Below are 15084 nucleotides of genomic sequence, written 5' to 3'. Positions count from 1 at the left end.
GGAGAGGAAGCGACCCGATTGGCCGCTTGGGAAATCCAACCTGAATTGGTTAGCGTTAGCAGGTTCGAGCTAACTGTTAGCCACGATTTAAGGTGTTATTCTGCCTGCTAGTGCTCCCCAAGTGTGTGTGAAGCAGGCCATCTGTGGCCAGGTTGGTTTGATGATACTGTTTACACACACATATATAGCAGGGGGGTTTGATGGAGAAAGGGGGCGTTCATAATGACCGGGGTAAACACAAAGTAGATAGCGCTAGAGTGGCCTCAGTTAATTTTCACTGAGGGCCTCTTTGCATTAGCGGTCAACACAGCAATCCATTGCAAACACTATTGTGGCGGACTGGCCCTTGAGATAATGCACACACACACACACACACACACACACACACACTATGCACTCAAATGCTTAATTTGTGGTAGATAAAATCCTGGGAAAATAAAGAGTTATTTGATACGCTTCAAGTGTTGGATTTTCAAAATAAGATGCATTGTTTTTGACTAATTCAACGCATTAAAAACTCCAGGAAGTGAAAATATTCCGCCTTGCTTTATCGCACTTTTATCTTCAATTTATTCCCCCTTCCTGAGTTCCTCACATCGGACCCCAGAACCGTAAAGTTTAGGAGCTGCTCAGGTGTGTAATCCCCCGCATGGGTCACCGCTCCTGCCTCACCGCTACATACCTATTCAACCTTGAAACAACATCCTGCGTCAAAGCCCTCGGTGTTTTCTTCCTTATGTCGGAGAAAAAGTGAAAGAAACAAACTTCCAAGCAGCCTCGGTGTACAAGGGTACGGAAATATTTTATTCAGAATGACATATACATCAAGGTTTTTCTTAATTTATCCATGCTTTGTGTGTGTTTTTTCGGGTCTGGCTAACATATCAGACAAATATGTAACATGGCAGTAAATAACGACGACTGCTCCCTCCTGTTGACTCAGTAGTATGTCTCCTGCTCCACCCAACCTGGAAACCAAAGGAGACACAATTAGGGTCGAAATTTGAAAGAAAATGAGACTTGACGAGGCAGCAAATCTAGAGCCAAGCGCGGCCGTGACTTTTTTTGATGATGTTGCTAAGAGACGTGTCCGACAAGGCCCCGGAGGCTGCGTCACGGGATGATGACATCATCCTTGAGGCCTTGTATATGTCTAAAATTAGACGCTCAAACAATTGGCGCTAAAAATGACTGAATTAGAAGTCTTAGATTAGCATGCTTGAGTTGTTTGAGTTAGCATCTTTAGCTAAGCTCCACTGAGCCCAAAGCTACATGCTATGTTTAGCTGAAACACGGCTAAAAACAAACACATCACAGGTTCCACTTTTGAGGCAAAGTGTGAAACTTTATGCAGCTCAGTGTTAAAAATACCCCGGAGGACAGTTAGCGGTTAGCTTGTCATATGACACTAGTTCTTTTCATTCGTTCCTGTTTGAAAATGTGTCGCTTTGACTTGTTTCTTCTGCCCCATGGTAGCAAATTATTCACCATGGATGGGCAATGGGATGTTCACTGATCTGTGCGCCGGGGCTCAGATGTAGCAGACCCCCCCCGCCACACACACACACACACACACAGCTGCATCAAAGCCAGCTCTGCATACAGGTTCTGCTCAGCTCCGTGGGTGGAGCGAGGCTTTGACTAACAACGGTGGGGTTGAGGGTTGAAATCCCACTGGGCTCTGCCATCTGCCACAGTTCACTGGTCTGTGCGGGGGCGCAGTTGCGGCGCCGATAACACGCACAGCAACCACACACAAGTAGACACAATGGCACATGTGCAGCCAATGAAACGCTCACATAGACCTGAATCATGCTCCCTAACCTTTCAGTCATACATACTATTACACTGTGTATCACAACATCAGATGTACAGGAGTAGTAGCAAAGAATGTCTTGTTTGTCAGTTAGCAGGTTATCTCAAAAACGCTACAAAATTCGAAGGATTCAGTGAAGGTCTTACCGCCTGGGTTGCGTCTGAGGATATATCTTCTGGCTTCATCGTACAGGAAGATGAGGAGGGAGTAGGGGAAGGCGCAGAACCACCAGCACGGCCTAAAGGAGAGGAAAACAGACGAGAGGGGAGATTGAGTTACAGCTGGAATGTGGCACAACAGACGGGAACTCTTCGCAGGCTGTTGGAGAGCGCATGAGGAGCTTCGGGGCGACATCAGGCAGTTGCTCCAAAGGCTCGCATATAGATTTTATATGATGCATATTAAAGCTACTAATTTTGATCACTGCATTTCCCTAACAACATTAAATTGAAATGTTCCGGTCTGAATCAAGCAACCAATCAGGGTTGGCTTTTCGCATAACTGGCCAATCACAGCGCCGCTATACAATCATGTGGCATCATCTGGCTTCTATGTGACTTGTGTCACGCAGAGGTTGTGTCGGTCAGGAGCCATGGCAACGTGCATATGCTGCTAAAGAAGCAAAGAGAAGGAAGAGCTTGGAGGAGAAAGAAGCTACAAGAGGGATCAGACGAGTGGGAGTGTAAGAGGTAGCAGAGGTCGCCCTGTTCCTTCTTGACAGGTAACGGTCGCACTAAGCCACACCAAGAATCAGACTATAATGATAACTTTAGTCGTATTTGAACATTTTGCCAGCAATAAAGTGAACTTCTTGGAATAACAGCATCTCCCCTCTCTCTCTCTCTCGCTTCGCCTCGGTGCTGCAGAGAGGCGCAACGGCTGCGCAGCTCACACCAGTTGCAAAATGCACGTGCATGTTTGGTGAGAGGCGGAAGGTTGCTTACTGCCACTTTAAACTTAAGGGCCACTTTAAAGCGGAGGTTGCAGGAGGTTACATCCTCGTCCCACAGAGAACACTAGCCTTCCTAAAATGTGAAATCAGGGGAGAGCTTTCTTACGTCACCTCGGCAAATATCAAAATACATACAGCTATTCTAAGCTACCTTTCCATCTCATATCTGAATATAAAATTAAGACGAAAAAAGAGAACGAAACAAGAGCAGACGAGACAAAAAGGTCATTAACCGAGGAGAGAGGTGAGCAGGTGTGTGAGGAAGTTGAGGGAGGAAGCGACGAACAGGAAGTCGAAGAGGCGAAGCGATAACAAAAAGATAACAGAAGAGAAGGTTTCGGCAGCATGTGAAACTTTGCTTTAACAACATAATAACGCTTAAAAAGTCTGTGTGTAAGTGTGTGTTTGACTCACTTAAGAGGGTACATTCTGAGGGCGACGTCCATGCCCGGGCAGTATGACAGGAAGGCAGCCAGAGCTGTCTCCTCAAACAGACCGAAGATGAGGATACGGTTCCTGCGGGAGCAAAAGGATTTATCGTAAGAGGAAGAACAAGTTTGGAAGCGGCCGCCCTTTTTGACTTCACGCGTACGTACTTCATTCCCTGCTGCAGGATGGAGTTCCTCCTGGTCTTGCAGATGATCAGATCGGCCCACTGCACGATCACGATACTGGCGAAGAACGCCGTGTGGCAGGTGAACTCCACGATCTTTCTGCGCTCGTATGTCTGGAAGGAAAACAGCGACACAGCAGTGAATAAAAAGCAAACAATGACGACTTAAAGATTGAGCGCGAACACGAGCGTTACTGACCCACTGCTGTCCGTAGCTGTCTTCCAGGTCGTTGACATATTTGTTGTCCCAGCCCACTCTGATGCCGATGAGGTCCATGGGGAGGAAACCGTTCTCAGCCAGGATCACAAAGTATGTGAAGAAGCCGGCTGTGGCTTGCATCATACCTAACAGAGAAGAAGAAGTTTTACTTTGATGGGTCCTTTTTTAGCCAGAATGTTTAAAGTTAAAACAGCGATGAGATAAACTCACCGATCTGTCCGTAGGCGATGCTGATGAGCCTCTCGTTCACCAGTTTGTCCGTTTTGGGGTTTCTGGGCTGCCTCTTCATGATGTCGCTCTCGGCTGCTTCATAAGCCAGGGAGATGGCGGGGACCTGCAGATTAACACAGGTAAGTAAATAACTGAAAACCCACATTTATAAAGTGTATGTTCTGATTTCTCGGTGGCGCTGATTCTCGCTCACCATGTCAGTTCCCAGGTCGATACACAGGATGGTGACGGTTCCCAGCGGCAGGGGGATGTTAGCGATGATGAACAGCAGGAAGGGGGAGATCTCAGGGATGTTACTGGTCAGAGTGTAGGCGATGGACTTCTTCAAGTTGTCAAAGATCAGACGGCCTGATGAAGCGAGAAATCAGCGTTATTTGCTGCTCTTTGTAGTCTGTGTTTAAACACCTCTGCAGGTGTGCGTCTCACCTTCTTCCACTCCTGTAACGATGGAGGCAAAGTTGTCGTCCAGCAGGATCATGTCGGCGGCCTGCTTGGAGACGTCGGATCCGGCGATACCCATGGCGACGCCGATGTCGGCCTTCTTCAGAGCGGGAGAGTCGTTCACGCCGTCACCTGTCACGGCCACAATGGCTCCCTAAGGAGAGAAGAAGACGCGTCAGGACGACCGAAAAAACACCAAACATCAGAGTGTAAGAAACTCTCTTCGTAGCTTACCTGTCTCTGGCAACCTTCTACGATGATCAGCTTCTGCTGCGGGGAGGTTCTGGCGAAGACGATCTCAGTGTGGTACTTGAGGATGTCGTCGAGATGCTCTGCAGTCATGTCTTTAAGCTCACCGCCGTGGACGACGCAGGCCTTGGCATCCCTGAAATTAGAACACCTCTTAAAGGGCCAGTTCGCCGATTTTCAACCTCAGGCCTACAGGAGAGTTTGCTCAACAAATTCACAATTCCAATTTTGCCTCGTATTTTTATGTGTTATTTTAAGGACTAGTGATTGTGATCTGCTGATGCTGATGAAGTAACAGTAAAGCCATAAGCTCCCAGACACGCATAGATTTATTTGTCTGCAGTGGAATAACCGTAAAAGCCTTTTTGGCTGAGTAGAAAACAGTGATTTAATTTTGCTCTGGCAGAACAAGAACTGGCACGGGCGAAGTTTGGAAGGACAATAGCGGTAGAAAACTTTCTAAGAGTTTTTGTCTGCAAGAAATGCACCTGTTTTTTAACATCTAGTGCCTCAATAAAAAGCCTGACTGAGGGTGCTAACCTGGGGTTGACCTCTGTGATGGGAACGTTCAGGCGTGCAGCGATGTCTTCAACAGTCTCGTTGCCTTCAGAGATGATACCCACGCCCTTAGCGATAGCCTTGGCTGTGATTGGATGATCACCGGTAACCATGATAACCTGAAGGGGAAAGGTTTTAAAGGTTTAATGATTTCTTCATTGAATCGCAGTTTTAGTCTTGAAATAATTTTTTCAGCTTTGGGTTGCATACCTTGATTCCAGCGCTCCTGCATTTGCCGACAGCGTCTGGCACAGCAGCACGAGGAGGGTCAATCATAGACATGAGGCCGATGAAGCACAGCTTCTCAGTGGGGAAGTTCACCTCTTCAGTGTCAAAAGCGAAGCCCTCTGGGAACTGGTCATCAGGCAGGCTGAAGTGGCAGAAACCTGCAGCGGGAAAAAAATGTTATCAAGAGTTCACATTCCACTTTGCTCACAGGATAATCAAGAAAATCAGGAGCCCCGTCGTACCCAGCACTCTCTCTCCGAGCCCTCCCAGCTCCACGTAAGCGTTCTGGAAAGCGTCTTTCATCTCGTCGTCCAGAGGCTGCTCTTTGCCCTGCATCATGATGGTGGAGCAGCGGTCCAGGATCCTCTCAGGGGCACCTTTCATGACCAGCAGGTGGTTGGTCTCTCCGGGGGTTGTGTTCTTGTGGATGGAGAGCTGTGGGACGAAAGGAAGGCTGGGGTTTAACGTCTTGATTTGCTGGTTTAAAGGGAAACGCAATTATAAATCCAACCACTAGGGGGTGCAAATTCCCCTATTACACCCCTGCAAGCATTATCGTACAAAGTAGGTTCATCTCTTTCTGGTACAGACGACACATTGAACACACTTAGAAGGGGCAACTCTTTACCTGGTATTTGTTGGTGGAGTTGAAGGGGATCTCAGAGATCTTGTTGTAGTTGTCTCTCATGCCGCCAACGGATCCGCAGCACAGCTCGATACATTTCAGCAGGGCGGCTTCTGAGGCGTCACCGGCTACATCTCTCTGTGGATTTAGGCAAAGGACAGTCAGTCAATTTACCGTAATATTCAGTGACTTTTAATACATTTTATTTCATCTAAAAAGTTGGCTGCATCCTAAATACCAAGTTTAAAACGCAGAGAGCGACAACCTCGCAACAATCAGAACACCCCTTTCCCTCTGGGATACCCCCAAAAACAGACAGCGTCTTATATTCCAGACTTTACGGTAATCCTTTTTTATAATATATTTCCGACGCAGAAGAAGTTAGCTGCGATTCCTGGCCATAAATCGGGACGGCAGTGACGGCAAAAAGTGTGCCGGAAACAGTAGAAGAAGACAACTCTGCAACCGACTTGTAGACTTGTGTTTTAAATGTGCATAAATTCAGTACTTATGTAGGATGTAGAAGTCATATGAGAATGAATGAACAGGATTGGTTTACCCAGATGTTAGCTGTTCAATAATTTCAACAGGAAATGGAAGTTGGCCAAAATGAAGAGATCACAACGTTTGACATCCTTTGTTGTGAGAATGTATTTACAGAGCCGGTCAACGGCTTTCTACGCTTCTCTGACGCGCAGCGGCGTGGAGAAATAGACTAGAGTAGCAGGAAATGACTTGCGTATTACGCCCGCCTCCCGCACAGCATATGCTCAAATCATTTCCCCTTCAAACCTATTTTTTAAAGTCAAATTAAGATCTGTGTTTCCACTTCCTCCTGGGGAATTGGCAACAAAAAATCCTGCCAAACCTAAAGTTCTGCAGAAATAAATCAATGGCTCTGCCCGGCCCCGTCTTATAGCTGTATATTTGAGCAAAGGCCTTTAATTATGTTGAGTGCTGTTTATAAAGATTTGTAGAGAGTGCAGTCTGGATGCTTTGGATCCAAAAAGTTCCTGGCCAAGTCATTTTGCCAAGTCACCTCCCACGCTGCATCTCAGATTCATCCGGGTATAGTATCAGATTCAACAAAATGCTACAAGGAGGGAAAATAATCCAGGAAATAATCTGTTTGTTTACAACCAGGACGGAGAGATTATGTTGCACGAAAAGGCAGTGTTAGTGATCTCCCTGCATTATTCAGCGCGATCAGAATGGGTGAAGTAGAGCAAAGCGTTAAGTGTTTGGTGACAACACGAGGTTACAAGGAGGACACTGTTGTTTACCTTCAGGATGGGAACGCTGCCCTGCTCAGCCAGGAAGACGGCGCGGTTGCAGAGTCCGGCGATTCTCGCCAGAGCGGCCCAGGTGGCCGAGCTCCTGTCGAAGGAGGCCCCGCTCTGGTTCTCGGTGGTGTCGGCCTCGTGGATCTGGTTGTCGAACCACATGTGGGCGACGGTCATCCTGTTCTGGGTGAGGGTGCCGGTCTTGTCGGAGCAGATGGTGGAGGTGGATCCCAGGGTCTCCACGGCTTCCAAGTTCTTCACCAGGCAGTTCTTCTTGGCCATGCGCTTGGCGGTCAGGGTCAGACACACCTAGAGACACAAAGCAAGCATTTAGAACATATCCTCAGAAAAGATGTCATGTAGACGTTCACAATGCGCAGAAACTCACAGTGACAGTCGCCAGGAGACCTTCTGGCACGTTGGCGACGATGATACCGATGAGGAAGATGACAGCCTCCAGCCATCCGTACCCGAGGATGAGGGAGAGGACGAAGAAGGACACACCGAGGAAGACGGCGACACCGGTGATGATGTGGATGAAGTGCTCGATCTCCTTGGCGATGGGAGTTTTGCCGCCATCCAGGCTGGAAGCGAGGGTAGCGATGCGACCCATGACGGTGCGATCTCCGGTGTTGATGACGACTCCTCTGGCGGTGCCTTGAGCGAGCGGGAGATTTGCCTCAATACATTTGCACAGATGGATTTTGACCCTTTGATTTTTGTATTTTAAGTTCTTTACCTTCAACGCAGTTGGTGGAGAAGAAAGCGATGTTCCTGGTCTCCAGAGGGTTGTCGTTGGAGAAGTCTGGGGTACGAGTCTGGGGCTCGGATTCACCGGTCAGAGAGGAGTTGTCCACCTGAAGGAGGAGAAGGAGAGCAGGAATTAAATACCAAAGGCAAAGAAAGAAGTCTGAATAATAACATCAATGTCTCTAAGGTTGAAACAAGACAAACCTTGCAGCCGTGAGCAGAGATGACCCTGAGATCAGCGGGGATCCTGTCGCCGCCTTTCACCTCCACCAGATCGCCAACCACGACCTCCTCGGCGTTGATGCTCTTCTTCTCGCCGTCACGCAGGACCAGGGCTTGCTACGAGTGAAATAATGACACACATTATGAGGCTTCACGCTTCCTGAATGAGTTTTACTTTTACTCCCGGCTGCAAGAAACAAGATGATGTCATCAGCGCAGTAAAGGGAAGTAAAGCTTCCCTTACATGCTATCTAACTTTAGCCACCAGAGACTCCATTAGAAGCCATTTTGGGAAGAACAGTTCAACTCAAATGTTTCCTGTCAAAGACGAAGGTACAAAAAACTCACCTGTGGGACCAGGTTCTTGAAGGAGTCCATGATCTTGGAGCTCTTGGCCTCTTGGTAGTAGGAGAAGCAGCCGGTGATGATGACGACAGCGGACAGCACGACACCGAGGTACAACTGCAGCAGGAAAGAGGAGACTGTTAGTATATCTTTAGGGTTTAAATGATTTGATGTAGGGATGCACGATATATAAGGCACATGTTTCCAAGTCTCCCCTGTAGTGGAATTGATATCCTGCCTACTCTTACTGTAGTGGCTAAAAACTGCCATAAAGCAGACATCTACAAAAGGTCACGTGTCTGATCTCTCACGTTTCTGAGCGCACTTGAATGCAGCATCCACCCCGGAATACGGCAGTGAGGGAGACATGCCCGGACTTGTTTACCGTAGCTGCTACGGAGACGTCAGCGATCGCCGACGGACTCTTTTTATCGTGTGTGCGTCTATGAATATGTGAGTGTTTATGTTACTCTCTGTTAGCGTCAGCTTTGGTGTCGTGTTTCATGTTAAGTCAGTAAAATGTTAGCTAACTGTTAGCTAGTTAAGAGTTGTGAAAGTGGCCGTTCATTGGCTCAAGCTTCTTAAAGACTTTATTTGTATGTTGTTGATAACTGCTCGGGCAGTGCGTGCACGCTCGTGCAGAGTTATTGTCGTAGCGTTACGTCAAGCTTTTTAAAGCAGAATTAAAGCGTTGTTTTATCTGCCGATGTCGACATTTTCAATCCATAATCTGCAGATAACGTGCCGATAATATCGTGCATCCAGAGTTTAATGAATAGACTAATAGAACTTTCGTACGTTATCGTTGGCTGGCTCATCTTCCGAAGCAGCCTGGATACCGTAAGCGAGGAAGCAGAGCATGGCGCCGATCCACAGCAGCATGGAGAACCCACCAAACAGCTGCAAACAAGAGGAAACAAGTCAAGACTTCAGTGGTTTTACTTGCCAGAACATTTGCATTAAAGCTTTTGACTATGCAAAGCAGGCTCTTGGTCGTGCTGCGTTTTGAACTATTACCTGTTTGCAGAACTTGACCCATTCAGGCGTCGTGGGAGGAGGCGTGAGGGCGTTGGGGCCGTCGCGGGCGAGGATCTCTTTTGCTCTGGAGTTGGAAAGACCCTGAAAAAGAGACACAAAAGAGGAGACGGATGGGTTGATTAATGGTTGAATTAAAGTCGCGCCTGATGTCTGTTTGTGGTTAGGTCTGTGTAAACTGAGAGAACCCATAATAGAAAAACCTGCGAGTCCAGTTTTCTTTACGCCCTGCAACTCTATAGCTTCGCCTTTGTCCTCGGTTATTGGAGGGAAACGTTCTAAAGGGCGACATTTTCCCTCCTGAGCTGTTGTGTTTGGTAAACAGCTACACTGCTATTACCTCAGGAGGCGGTGGATTAACGTGAGGTTGAGGGCAAAACAGAAGAAAGCACAATCCACAGGAAGGTCTTATAATTACTGTTTCCTGTTTTCTTTCCCTGACGTGTAAAGAGTGATCGCCGTGGAAGAAAAGTAGATCAGTGAACAGCGCGTGCTTCGACATAATCAAGGTCACATTTCCTCCAGCGTATAAAAACTGAGCAGAATTAAGAGTAAAGTGTGACTGAAGGTCTCGTTGGAAGGGTACCAGGAGGTTTCCCCCCCCCCCTCCGTGTTGGTAGGGTCAATAAGACCGGTGTTCCTGCCTGAATGAAGTCTTTGTTTTGGGCCAAACTCAGACAGATCAGATTTCAGCAGATAATCGGAATCAGTGAAGCCGGTGTATGGTTGTGTAATGGGATTCTGTGTGTGTGTGTGCGTGTGCGTGTGCGTGTGCGTGTCCTCGGCTTAATGAAGATTGGGTCCAAACATGGAAAGAACATTTTGTGTAACAGCTGTGTTTCCTCTTTGCGCCACAACTTTTTAAAGGGTCGGTTCACACAAAACGGATTTTCCAGTGGAACTACTTTCTCTTGGAGATCTTACAGCATGTCTTCGAGTTTCTTGGATCCTCCCACAGGCTTTGGTTGCTCATAACTTAAATCCACATTAAGACCGTAACCTTAAAGTGCTTTATCTTAAGGGATCAAAGTGTTATGTTGAAATTGCACCTGCTGTATCGTAGATTTTGGTTGAATAAAACCACGACAAAGTGCTGCAAAATGATCTGCATCTACACCACTTGTGTAGCAGATAAACACATGTGTGACTCTGCCCTGTGAGATCAACAATCCTTCCCCAAGGAGAGTTACTATCACTCTGATAGGCCCGAACACAAACAAGCACACAAACACTGCGCGCTCACCCGGGATAGGTCGGTGCCGTATTTTCTGTGGAGTTCATCCAAGGTCAGCTTGTGATCATCCTATGGAGAGAGAGAGAGAGAGGGGAAGAGATTCAGAGACATTGCATACAACAGGCATGCAGATATGGGGGTTAAAAACGCTGCTGTCATGGCCTAAACATAAAGATGACGAGGCAGGCTCCTTACAGTGTGATTATAAGATGAAACTCAAGCAGACATTTGAGTTACGTCTGCCGAAAACTCGCAGATAAACATTAAAGCTCATCCAAATAGTGAGTTTGCTGCGAGCAAACAGCCCATCCGGCCCGATCACTGTCACCCAACTGACTCCCGAGAGTGTTGCTCATGTGCTTGACATTTCAGAGTTCAGACTCGCAGCTGAGCATCAGCATCAATTTGGTGGATGATTTGATGGGTGTTGCTTTCTGGAAGATCGAGGAAACATGCACGAAAGCAGAGCTGCAAACGAGCAAGAGGAGCTGGCAGTGCCGTGCGCCTACACTGTGTTGTTTGACTAACGCCTACTGCGAGTGAATGAGTCGAGATTGTAATTTGGATGATCTGCGGTAATATCTGACTCCCACTTCTTGTGTTTTTTCCCCAACAGCAATCTTTGAGCAGAACGCACGGGGAGAGAAAAATCCACAAGGAGAAAAAAACCCCGCTCACACTGGTTTCTGTGTCGGTTTCCTGGCCCTCACATATGTGAGAAATTCTTGTTGTGATTGAAACGCTGCTGGATTTTTCCATTTCAGTGCCGCATTCATATTTTTTTTTTTTTGCACTTGGTAATTAGTTTCCATGAAATAAAAGCCACACAGCTTTCTACACAGTGAATGAGTCAGCCGTTATAAACATGGAGAGTATGCCTCCTTTAATTCATTATTAATACGATTATTAAGTGGCCTGATCTTTGCGTGGCTCGATTAGATTTCTTTAGAGGTTTGTTGTCAATCAAAATCAGCGATTGCATAACAGTTTGTCCAGTCACATTTACTGCTGCTGTATGCAAATGCATCATGGGTAATGTTTGATCACATGCCCCACATTATGAGACATGTAAACAATGTTACAATGTTGGATGTCCGGACTAAACGTGGTTGAGGGGTCAGTTTTTTCTACACGCTGCACTTTGTGACGTCACAAGCGCAGGGGCGGGGTTTCTTAAAGGGACAGCGCCGACTTGAGTCGTTTGAGGCAGAGGTTGTATGAGTAAATTATGCTAAGCTACTCCACAGGTGAATATATGACGCTTTAAACTGTTAGTCTGCAGTGCTGATGTAGCGATAACATCCTGAAGGCCAAACACACTCTTAAATTAAATCAAGCGTCAGTCTATATTTATCATCTACAGGTCGCAGTCGATGAACCACGGTTGCCATGAGGATAGTCTCCATTGTCTTTGGACTGCCTGGACTTTGACGCCTCAGTTAATAATATGATGGTGCGAGTATGATGGTGCTATAATCATTAACATGTCGGCTCGATGGGCTCCTCAGAGACTCACTTACACTCTTACTGCTGCTTTACTACGACCTGATACGCTATTATTCTTTAACTTCGGTTCTAATCTGAAACGTGAGGATTATCAACGCTCAAACTTCTTGTCAGGAGAAGCCTCTTTAAAGCGAGCGCCCTGCTGTTAAGTGACGGGGGAGGTTATATCGCACCCAGGCGATACGGTTGATACGGCATTGAGATGTCCTTCAGCGCCGGCAGGACTTTGAGATGTAGTTAAGACATAAGGAGGACAATAATCATTAATGTGTCACCTAGATGAGGATTTTATTGCCTAATAACCGGCAGTACACTGTGACCTGTGGGTGACATTGGAGACGACCTGTTGCTGTTGGTTCAAGGGATCAAAGAAGTCATTATGAAACTGGCAACGAGCCATTCAACCTGTTGGATTGTAGTTTTTTTAAAGACACATAAAAGCATCACTTTAAGTTGATGACCTTGAAAGTCAAACACCGGTGTAACGCTAACAACACCATAATTGGGGGTCAAATGTTCTGACGATATTAGCACAGCGAACAAGAGACCTGCGTCTGCCTGCTGACCTTGTGAAGGACGTCTGCAGAACTTAAAGGAGGCTTTGTCTTTACGCGAGCCCTTTGAAAGGCGAGCAAACTTCTGAATGAGATTTAAAGTTACAGATTTAAATCGGCCTTTAAAGTGGCACCGTTGTGATTTTAAACACACAATCAGAGGTTTAAAATCATTCATAAAGTCGAGAGTGCCTCGCTGACCTTGGGAAATGACCTCAGCCGGCTACAGCTTCAGAAAAAGCTGACACCAGTGGAAACTGGGGCGACTGTTCTTGACAGGAAACCACAAAATAAAAACCTGCATGTAGGCAACTCTGCAAACCTACAGGCACCCAGACGAGCCGGGAAGGACTAGTTCATACATTTAGAGACGCTGAAAAACAATAATGACAACACAGCCTTCTCACCCAGCATTCAGCACCAAACACTAATCTAGCTAAGCATGAATTAGAGGTTAAGTATAGCCGTGAACTCCTTAATAACATGTGACGGTAAGCAGCGATGTGTGTGAAATACGGGGCAGACAGCGACGTCTCATGTGACCAGCCGTGAGGTCAAAGCCGAGGTTTGTCTCAGCTGCGACTGTGTCATTGCTGTGACCAATCGCGGGGACTTAAGAGTGACCGGGAGCGTTAACGCGGCTCGAGCGAGCCTAGTCTTTAAGTGTGAGTCAGCAGTGTGTATGGGAAGACATGCAGAGTTCAACAAGGTCATTATGTTTCAGGTTCCTTTCAGTGTGAATCAAAGGGGATTTTACGAGCGACAAAGCGACTGTTGGCTACAGCTGCTGCTGTGTTCTTAACATAAGGACAGGCTGGTTTTACATTTGTTTACTCACCAGGTCAACTTCTTTCTTCAGCTCGTCCATATCCTTCTCCCCTTTGCCCTTCTTGCCTTTCTTTTCCCCGCCGTCCGACGTCGCCGCCAGCTTGTAGTCATCTTTCCCTCTCTGGGTTGAAGAAAGTGAAACAAAATGAGCCTCTGCACAACACCGAGCACATGTGAGAAGCCCGCGTTGGAGCTTCCTCTTTTTTGCCGCGGCGAGCAGTGTCAACGTTGCTGTTCAAACAGGCTGTAAAACTGTGTCAGGAGGGAACAACGCTCATAAAGCACTTTCATTTGAAAAGTTTCAAGAGTTTAGAGGTAAAGAGTGCTGCAGCTGTGCGCTCGCACAGGAGGCTTCAAGGTACAAAGTACCTCAGGCGATCCACAACTGTCAAGCTTAAGCAATAACTTGTGACAGAAACTTGTTCTGAGCTCAAAAAGTGAAAAACATAACTGGTCTAATCCAAAGTTAAATCTAAAGACTCTTAGAAAAGTAGGCCAAAGCATGTGACAAAGTTCCAATACTTACTCCCAGCCCCATGGTTGCAGTGCAAGTCTGAGAACAGTCAATCCAATTGTCTTTTTAAATTGCAGCTTTCCTACTCCGCCTCTCTCTCTCTCTCACTCTCTCTCTCTCTCTCCTTTAGCCCTGTTGCGTTCGCCTGTGTCTTCCGCACAGAGCAGAGAAGATAGGCTGCTTCACATTTGCATACCTTTATACCCTACACTGGCTCACCTGCCCTGAAAGGAGGAGCTCCGAGGAAAGAGGGGGGTTGTAGAGGGAGAGGGGTGAAACTGGACAGGTGAGGGGTAGTAGTGTTGAGGAGGGGGGGGTTGCTTTGCTTGGGGGAGGGAGGCATTACTGGAGGAGGAGGTGTGCGGAAGAAAGGGGAGGGGTGATGCTTGCTCAACTTCCCTGTTTTGTTCTCACCGCTTCCCCTCTCCTCCATTCACTCTTTTACTCCCTTTCCTTTCTTAGAAGCTTCAAATCAACCTTTACTTTGCGGCAGGTATACGGTTTAGACAACCTGCACGCCCACGCCCTTCAAACCTCTACGTCTGTGTGCTTAAGTTTACAGTACAAACAGGGATGAGCGAGAGGAGGGAGGAAGGGGAGGGAAAGAGCAAGATAGTGGAATAGTGAATGAGACAGATCGAGATAAAGGCAGAGCTTGGAAGGTGAAAGTCCAGTTCTGCCGGTGACTGATCGCCCGGAGCTGAACGAGGCGTTTGAATAACTGAAGGAGAAAAGAGGTGAGAAAGTGGAAGACTTCTCCCTCGTGAGGGGTCGGGGAGAAGAGGTTGCACCTAAAAGATAACAAGGAGGAATGCAAACTTCAATGAGGTCAATGTGACCTGTAAAAATAACCGTACACTTCAGGACACGCCAAGAAACC

At 47.1% G+C, this 15084-nt stretch overlaps 1 protein-coding gene across 1 annotated transcript; it reads right to left on the bottom strand.

Annotated features, from left to right (window-relative positions):
* Positions 1-783: 783 nt before the first annotated feature.
* On the bottom strand, positions 784-14382 carry LOC138603493 (sodium/potassium-transporting ATPase subunit alpha-1). Its single transcript, XM_069675306.1, has 23 exons — positions 14217-14382; positions 13701-13811; positions 10812-10871; positions 9551-9652; positions 9332-9433; positions 8537-8650; positions 8171-8305; positions 7956-8073; positions 7605-7873; positions 7217-7525; positions 5937-6071; positions 5551-5743; positions 5291-5466; positions 5063-5199; positions 4508-4658; positions 4259-4427; positions 4026-4180; positions 3812-3935; positions 3581-3726; positions 3365-3495; positions 3183-3284; positions 1963-2054; positions 784-968 (listed from the first exon to the last, which is right to left on the bottom strand). Exons 1-23 carry the CDS (start codon positions 14226-14228, stop codon positions 940-942), a joined length of 3072 nt encoding a protein of 1023 aa, XP_069531407.1. The 5' UTR covers positions 14229-14382; the 3' UTR covers positions 784-939.
* Between the last annotated feature and the right edge of the window lie 702 nt (positions 14383-15084).

The sequence above is a fragment of the Semicossyphus pulcher genome, unplaced genomic scaffold, assembly GCF_022749685.1.
Source record: "Semicossyphus pulcher isolate SPU_LCO1_2020_fin unplaced genomic scaffold, fSemPul1.0.p SCAF_24, whole genome shotgun sequence".
Lineage (NCBI taxonomy): Eukaryota > Metazoa > Chordata > Actinopteri > Labriformes > Labridae > Semicossyphus > Semicossyphus pulcher.
This window is presented reverse-complemented; position numbering and strand designations above follow the sequence as displayed.